Source organism: Squalius cephalus (genome assembly GCF_949319135.1).
Source record: "Squalius cephalus genome assembly, chromosome: 13".
Lineage (NCBI taxonomy): Eukaryota > Metazoa > Chordata > Actinopteri > Cypriniformes > Leuciscidae > Squalius > Squalius cephalus.
Window position 1 is genome coordinate 24,828,176 of NC_137134.1, and position 9,447 is coordinate 24,837,622.

General features: G+C 35.6%; 1 protein-coding gene across 3 annotated transcripts in view; it reads left to right on the forward strand.

Annotated features, from left to right (window-relative positions):
* Positions 1-8,317, forward strand: part of LOC307169711 (uncharacterized protein) — a 39,589-nt gene extending 31,272 nt beyond the window's left edge. Inside the window, exons 1-4 of one of the 3 annotated variants that reach the window (XM_079890485.1) lie at positions 1,533-1,700; positions 2,381-2,557; positions 5,677-7,253; positions 8,163-8,317. In XM_079890485.1, coding sequence (XP_079746611.1) covers positions 2,476-2,557; positions 5,677-6,569 — 975 coding nt within the window. In that variant the 5' untranslated portion in view covers positions 1,533-1,700; positions 2,381-2,475 and the 3' untranslated portion in view covers positions 6,570-7,253; positions 8,163-8,317. Of the gene's footprint in view, positions 1-1,532; positions 1,701-2,380; positions 2,558-5,676 lie in introns of those variants that run through there. The other 2 variants (XM_079890483.1, XM_079890484.1) reach the window with 2 other exon arrangements.
* The last annotated feature ends 1,130 nt before the right edge of the window (positions 8,318-9,447 follow it).

A 9,447-nucleotide genomic window follows, 5' to 3' on the forward strand; every position in this document is an offset into this window, starting at 1 on the left:
GGCAGTTTTATACTCTTTTAGCTGCACCCTGACTCAAATAATCTCTTTCTACCTCAAACACTAGGTCAGATCTCTGCTGTTGATCCTGTAAAGTTGGTTTCATGAGTCTCACTATTGCTGCTGGAAAGTCTCTATGCCAATTCTTCATGCCAATAGTCCCCCCCCACCTCATTCATCATTATACTGATGTGTTTAGATGACCTGTAAATTGCCACTTAAGTTCATTTCATTGTTGTCAACCAGTGCTGGGTGTGATTAAAATGACTAAAAAATTCAATTAATTTTCACTTGAAAAGGTAAAGGGATTACTGTTCATTTGTATGTTATTTAATTACATTGACTTGATGTAATTTCATTAAATACTGTAAATACTATAGAACAATTCTATATGAAACGGCTGAAGGGCGTTGTTTTCCTCAGGGTCCTCGGTTAAGGCTAGCGGGGTATTAATGTCTGGTTATAATTGTTGTAGAAATTGTGTTACTAAGACTTTTGTACACCCAAATAGTTGAATTTCCAAAACACATGAATGAACCTCATCGATTATGGTCTAGTCTAACATCATAACTAACATGGCCTACCGGATACTTACTCTGAACAGTTTCTCTGGCAACTGAAGATGCCCGCGATTTTTCATTTTAATCATTTCATTTTTTTATTTCAATGTGGCAGAAAATGCCTTCCATAGTATATTTGTTATTGTTTATTATAAACGTATTTCCAGTCACCATCCAAAATGTGTGTAAATGAGACATGTAGCCAAAACCACAACCTCATCCTATTTCACCAGGAAAAAAGTATCCACAGGTCAGGCTAACAGTGGTATGGAAATAACCTAAAAGCTGTACATTTAATCACATGGGAAAGGTACAGATGTAAACAAACACTACCGATTACATAGGCTACAGTTTTTTAAAAAGTGAACAGAATGGGATTTTCCACCATTAGAAAAAAGCTGGAAAGGTTTGTAACATGAGACATAATGTAATAGGTAAATGTGTCAAATGTGGTCAAGAAACAGTAGAACATAAAATGTGATGCATATTTGATGCAAGATTTTGTCTAACTCAAGCTTTAAAGTGGAAATGAAGCGGTCAGTCAAGTTTACATTATTTAGTAAACTGATTTCCACTTTAAGATCTATAATAAATAACTCCCAGTTAGAAAATGGGCCAAATAATTTACCATTAAATACTGAATTGCTTAAAAGAAACCATATCAATAGAATTTAGAATTTACAGTTATATATCTATATATCTATATATCTATATATATATCTATATATATATATATCTATATATATATCTATATCTATATATATATCTATATATATATCTATATCTATATATATATATATATATATATATATATATATATATATATATATATATATCTACAGGACGGGTATATCTCCCCTGTTGTTTCCCAACTTTACAACCATTTACCATTTACAACCATTATGTGCTCCACACTCCAATCCATTAGGTGGCGGGAATGCACCATTTAAGTTGGTGTGCCAACCGCCATGAAACACCAGAAAAAGAAAAAGAAGAAGTAGACGAGGACGAAGCTGCAGTGCTCTGTACGCTTTAGTTACTGTATGTTGTTATAATTAAAAAATATAGTCGAAGAGTTACTGACAAATACTTTATATTGAGCCTGTGAGTAGCCGCGCGGGACCCTTAAACCTGTCATCAAAGGTAAACGTGAATCTGTATATAAATGTGAAGTAAGTTTGATAAAGGAACTATTGAAATATAAGTTAGCTCTGTCGCGCTCTTCATTTTAAAGATGTGTGACCTTTTCTGCATAACGATCTAATTCCTTCATTGCTATGAATGTACTTTATTTGAAAATCAAACTATAGATTCATATTGACCTATAATGCTGCTGTACGGAAGTTATAACGTTAACTGTAACGTTAACTGTAGCGGTTAATTTCTCTTACAGAAAGGAAGTGTAAAAAACTCTGAAGATGAATGTCATTTGTATTTGTTTTGGATGTATTAGTGATGGTTTATTGTGAGTATTATTGAGAAATTAACTTGAGAAAATTGAGAAATTTTATTAGATTGTGAGCAAAAATACTATAAAGCAGTTTTATACTCTTTTAGCAGCATACATCCTGACTCAAATAATATTTCTACCACAAACACATCAATAGTTTCTGTTTTCACCTCATTCATTATCCTGATGTCTTCATAGCATGTGCCATTTTAAGCTCATTTCATCGGTGTCAAAAGAGAGAGGCAAACTACCATCACCACTTTTGATATCTACTAGATACACATCTCTTAAGAGCATTTATTTTGTTATAGTCTGTGACTGACTGATTCCTCATTTTCACATCAATTCAATAATTTATTTTTGATTTTTGCAGATCTGCTTCTGTCACACATCAATTCACCGTCAGTGAAGCTGCTCCTACAGGACATTACCAATAAATGCTGTAATATTTTCATCAGCCTAAGAGTGATGAAGACAGAGTTGAACAGTGAGAACATGAATGATCCAGAATCCTGCAGAATAAAACATGAAGATACTGAAGAACAAAGAGGTTGGTGTTTATTCTTGATTCCTCATTAATGATGCTGAAGGTCATTAAGGTTATAAACAGTTTATCCGTTAATCAGTGGTAATGGTGAATATATGTTTGGGTTGTTGTTAGAAAAGTCATAAGAGCTGTGAAATAACATAGTTAAAGTAGCAAATAATATATTGAGTTATTTTACATCTTATTGCGCTTAAATAGTCAAATACTGCCCTGCACCTCAGGCACACAAATAAATTCCAGTCTCTCCATGTGAGACTCTTATCAGTAGCCCTGAAAAAGTTTAAACTGGCAAGGCTTAAAATGCATGAATAAAAGAACTTTGTGATGATCCAACACTGCAACTGGTTGATCTGTCTACTGGTATATTGCCCACCCATATTCACTGGAATAATTAAACATTTTCATGAAAATAACAAACAAAACCGAAAATACAAAATTGCTTTAGTGTTCATTTCGCATGGCATGTTATCAGAATGTCGTAGAAAGTCTTCTCCATTTAAAAAAAAAAAAAAAAAGCTTTGAGACAACAAAGCAATGCAACTCACAATCCCATTTGCAACTCACATTTTCATACAGTTTTAAACAATGATCTCATCATCACGTTTTTTCTCCTTTTCTTCTTGGAATCTCTCCAATACTCCCACCTAATTGTTTCTAGGGCTGGAACAAATGATTATTTTTTCAATCTATAAATCTATTGATTATTTTGGGGGATTTACAGCAGCAACTGCTTACAAGTGTGAATCGTGAAATGTTTTGTTTATTCAGGAGATTAAAGTAGCATAGCAGCAGTGTCAAACATGGCAATTTCCATATAACCATGATGTTTTACCACTATCGACAGGGTGTTGTTAAATAATAAATAAATGAGTTCAATCAAGTAACGAGTTCCTCCATTAGATATTTTAAATTAGTGTTAAATGCTTTGCAACTGGTTGCTGAGAGTACGTTTGGGCCCTGAGTTCGCAGCCATGGCAGCTCATGCAACTGGTGATGTGTAAAATTTCACTGTAATAGTCCAAATACGTACGCTGCCATCTCCTAGCTTTGAGGTAAGAGACTCAGGATTTTTTTTCTTTTCATATGCTTGTGCTGCTGTGGTCTGCCATTTCAGTTTTACAGAACGTGCAGAGCACCATTTTACTCTATCTCTGTTTGAAAATACTTATTATGTTGTAATACTTGTAATACTTATTTTTCCATACTTGTAATTAGGGTTGCAAAGGGGCGGAAAATTTCCGGTAAATTTCCGGAAAGTTTCCGGTAAATTTCCGGAAAGTTTCCGGTAAATTTCCGGAAAGTTTCCGGTAAATTTCCATGGGAAGTTAAGCTGGGGAATTTTGGAAATATTCATTACCACGGCAACCGCTTGCGTGGTATGAAGAGCCAACCCTCAACTTTGAAAATTCCCAGTTTATTCCCGTTTATTCCCATAAATTCCTGTTAATTCCCTTACATTCCCATTAATTCCCATGGAAAGTTTCCATCTTTGAAAATTCCCATAATTTTGCAACCCTACTTGTAATAACGGCTGATTTTCAGCATGTCCAAGAGCTGCCATCATTGGGGAACATAAATAGCATGACGAATGGACACATTTCACGAAAATTTACTAATTTACGTGATCGATTACGCCGACGCGTCATTCCAGCCCTAATTGTTTCATTACTCTGCTGATTTGTTTTTAATGTTGGCATCCTGCCAGTCAGTTTATTATAAAAAAAAAACAAAAAAAATATTTGTGCTTTTAGCAATTTGCAATAAAAGAGACTGATAAAGATTAGTACATGCATGAATCTTTGAGTAAATAGTGGACTTACAATGTCTACATTCAACAAAATATGCTTGTTTTAAGCAAACAAAAAACTTGTTTTTGTGAAACATTGTAACTAGTGTACTTGCAGTGTCCTAGATTGGCCTACAGTAGCTCTAACACTTTCAATGCATAAATATAGCTGCAAGCAGTGATGACAGGCCCAAGCCCAGCCGCCGCCACCACGGTGGCTTAAGGGAAACCTGTGCATGGCGGGCAATGTGCATTTAAAGCAGGTACATGTAAAATAACTATGTCAAAATCCTTTGAATATGCCACATTTACTGCAGTAGCTGGTCCCACTATGACTATAAACAACAGCCGCCACAGATCATTTAAATTTAGATGAATATGATGTCATAGGTTGTTACAGGTCACTTTGAAATAAGTGAGAAGTTATTTGCAGCTCAAAATTTTGTAATTCCATAAGTAGTCATCTTAAGTTTAAATTTTTTTTTTTTTATTAACCTATTGTTAAGCTAATTATATAAAACTTCCTTTAGCTAAAACAGTAGAGCCATTGGTGCTTGTAACGCCAAAGTCATGGGTTCGATTCCCAGGGACAACAAGAACTGATAAGAATGTAAATGTGTTCCTTGAAATGCAGTGTAAGTCACTTTGGATAAAAGCGTCTGCCAAATGCATTCATGTAAATGTAAAACTATGTTGTCAGTGCACTACAAATAAACTGGTTCTTGCCTGTATTTTGTCATTCAAAATCATTCAATGTATTCAGAAGTTATAACACACTTCCAGTTTCACTTTTTTCACCATAAGTTTGAGAGACCACGGCCAAACCGTTTGAGAGATCAAAAATCCCCTCACAATTTAGCATGCTCAAAGTCTTTTCTTCATGCTGACTGAGTTTGGTGGCAATCGGATAAATCCCCTAGGAGGAGTACATCAAATAGTTTTTCAAACAACCCATAATAGCCAACTTCCTTTTGGGCTGGCATATGAATTAGAGCACGAAAGTTGTTCGGTCTGACGAGATCTATAACTGTATGATGTAGTTTGATAACTGTAAGTGAAAAGGGATGCATTACAGAGCCCCTAAAATACAACCATATAAAACTGTCAACCCCCGCGATCCCTGTGACCCTACATAGGACAAGGATTTAAAGAAAAATGCTTAAATAATGGGAAAAAAGATAAATGCATCAAGATAATCGTTGTATAGCAGTTCTCTTCTTTCTACTATTACATCAGGGTTCACTTTTACTGGATGTCCTTTCCCTTCACATTTCTCTCGTTGATCTTTTTTTTTAATGATTTACTGGAAATTAAACCTTTTTTACTTTCATTTTAGACCTGATGGAAGACAACGAGGAGAGTGAAGAACTGAGTGAAGCGGAGGAAAAACATCATCATGTCAAAACTGGAGAAAAATCTTCGAGTTGCTCACTGGGTGAAAGTAATTTATTGAAAAGAAGAGCCAAACAAACTTTAACCTGCCCTCAGTGTGGAATGAGTTTCCCATCCAAACAAAGTCTTACGCTTCACATGAAAATCCACACTGGAGAGAAACCACACACATGTGATCAGTGTGGGAAGAGTTTCACACAAAAAGCAGGCCTTAAGGAACACATGAAAATCCACACTGGAGAGAAGCCATACACATGTGATCAGTGTGGGAAGAGTTTCAGAAAGTCAGACTCTTTTAAATTACATCTGCGTTATCATTCTGGAAAAAGACCGTTTATCTGTGATCAGTGTGGTAAAACATTTTTTAGGGGAGATGCCCTGAAGAACCACATGAAAGTTCACACAAAAGAGAAGAATCATGTGTGTTCTTTGTGTGGAAAGAGTTTTAGTGAGCTGGCTGTTTTAAAAATACATCAGAAAAGACACAGTGGTGTGAAGAATTATATGTGCTTTGATTGTGGGAACACTTTTTTTGATGATGCTCAACTGAAACGACACCAGAGGATCCACACTGGAGAAAAACCTTACAAGTGTTCACACTGCGACAAAAGATTCCGTCAGTCAGAACATCTGAAAACACATGAGAGGGTCCACACTGGAGAGAAACCTTTCACATGTGATCAGTGTGGGAAGAGTTTTGCACGAAAAGGACACCTTAAGGGTCACATGAAAACCCACACCAGAAAGCCGTATCACTGCCCTCCGTGTGGGAAAAGTTTCGCTTCTTCATCTTCTTTACGCAATCATACAAAAAACAAATGTCTAAAATCAAAGTAAGCAGTTCATCTTCAGATCCAGCACTTTGAAGTGCGGCGCTGCATCCTCACCAAATGTGACACAATGCATCAAACAATCTATTGTATAAATCTGTGTTGGTGAGACGTGATGACTCAAGAGTGACGGGTTTTTTGCAATGGTATGAGATTTTCTCTATGATAATTGCCTTTGAAAATGTTATGATATTTAGAAGAGCACTTGCATTGGGGAAATGTTTTATTTGGGGTTGGTTGCTATCACTGGAGTACAGTGCAATATTGGAGTTTCACTGGTTTATCGCCTTTTTTGTTAGCGAGGGCGTATAAAGTTGATATTTGTTGAACATATATGTCTATTTTTATAATGTAGTATATTATTCTGGATAAAATTGACAGTCATATTTTTCTATAAAGTCCTGGTGGTGTTTTACCCTCTGTCCTCCATATATGTCTGATTAAACCTTTTTAAGGACAAATTTGGGTTAGATACAATACCATGTTTGGGCATTGCTATAATTATCTGCACTGTTATACTGTTAGAACCTGTAGAAATTACGTCAACAGATTATTCATCTGATTATAAGTAACTGTGTTTCAGGCTCCTAAGTTTGAGGCTGGATCCTCAAACACATTTTATACAGCATTTGGAAATGTGGAGAACATGTCTTCAGTAACCTCTCTGTCAACTGATTTGACTCCTGGGGCCGTATTCACAAAGAATTTTAAGGCTAAAAGTAGCTCCTAACTGGCGAATTTAGGAGCAACTCCAAAAAATAATGGGCGTGTCACTCGTAACTTTAGGACTCCTAATTTTTTTGACTAAGAGTAATTCACGAAGCATTTTAGCCCTAAAAGTAGCACCTAAGCCTGGGACAGCTTAAAAGAAGTCGAGAGGACTCCTAACTCACTAAGACCTATTCACAAACCGCTTTTTGTGGCATTTCACGTTGCGATGTTTTGAAATGCGTATGCGGCGGCTACAGGAGCTTACAATCGCGAGGGAACAATTTTGCATTGTAGGCATAACTAGGGATGCAATAACGCCACCAACAACAACCAAAACTAGGCTACTCATTGCATGTAAACTATTTGTAACGTTTCATTGTGAATCAAATTAAAATGTTCTTCTCTTTGCAAACGTAGTCAGAGGCATATAGTGACAGATTAATTCAATAATGTTGCAAAGATATTGCATCAATCCATATGTTTCATTAGGCTACTAGGCTATTTGTTTTGCCTTACTCTTTATTCATTTAGGCTATTTATTCAGTTATTCATCATCTTCCGTCCTTCGCACTACTTGTGTAGCGCACGCATTCTCAGACCTGTCACCTGTCAATCATCATCGTAGGGGAGGTGTTTGGAATCATTCCCGCGTTACAATCATAAGCCAATCAAGGTGGTCACTTCAGTCAAGCTCATGCATGAGTAATGACGTCATCCATAGCAACGAAGACTCACTCTTAGTTTAGGAGTTGTCATTTTTCTTTACTAAGAGTAGGTCTGAAAGGCGTTGTGAATTACTTCTAAGAGAAAACTCCTAGCTAAAATTTTTTAGTGCGATTTAGGAGTACTCCTAGTGGTAAGATAAAATGCTTTGTGAATACGGCCCCAGGTCTTCATTAAGCATGTTGGTTTCTTTATAGGGTCTAACTTTATGGGGTTTACCTACAGTTTTGTATATTTTTCTAGTAATCACTGATTAAATGTGTTGCTCATTTTATCAGCAACTTTTATTAACACTAACTGCACCATGGTATTGTGGCAGAAATGTGGGATATACTTATATAATTGTATTATATTATTAATATAAGTAATGGAATATAATTACAGTATTTTTTTGTAATTAAGCTATAGCATTTCTGCATTTATACTAAATGTATTTTGGCTACTATTTTTTATACAAATACCATAGAAACCTGAATTTTTTGTACTGTGGTTATCATAATCTAAATATATGATTCTGTGGATAACCAATGGTTAATTTGAATAAATTCAAACAGTCATAATATTTAAATTTTACCTTATAAAAATAAGGTTGTCACAATTTTTTGGTTCTTGCAGAAGCTCAAACGTGCTGCGTAAGTTCTTGAAGCGTCAAAGTGGTAGTTGCGTAGCTGTCAATGGAAAGTACAGAACTGGCTCAGATTTCATTGAAAAATAGCTTCATTTGTGTTCTGAAGATGAACGAAAGTCTTATGGGTTTGGAACAACATGAGGGTGAGTAATTGATGACAGAATTTTCATTTTTGGGTGAACTAGCCTATCCATTTAATATCTTTCAGTCCATACTTTACACAGCACACTGCAACCGCGAGTTGCCTCGATTTCTTTTTCAATGGGACCAGGCAGATCTCCCACTTTCATCTGTACACGTACAAGAAGTGACGTGGAACATGGGAGACGAAGTGGTTACAGTGGGAATGAGTGACGTCTGCTGCAATTTTTGTCTTGCATGAGCATGACAGCTTATAAAACTTACAAATGTCTTGAAGATGTTAATGATTTAGAATGTGTTATATAAGATCCCCCCCCCCCCCAATGTTTGTAGCCTACACAAAATGAAGCGCTGTGAACACAACAGATATCTTGTGTGCTTTCTAGTTTTCTATTTGTTTGAAATCCATGGATCAACATTAATGATTAACATTAACATGTTAAAGTGTTGCTACAGACAAAATGAGAGCTACAAATTACCTAAACAGATATGATGTCATTATTATGAGAAGGTTTCTCAATATAATACTTTTCATAATTATGAGAAAATTTCTCATTATTATGACTTAAAGAATCATAATTATTTTATTGTCCAATTGTGGTGGAATTTGGCTTCCATAGGACAGCCAAGTATCAAATGATTTTGGGGCTTTTTAAATGTAATTTTATTGATTTTTTTATTA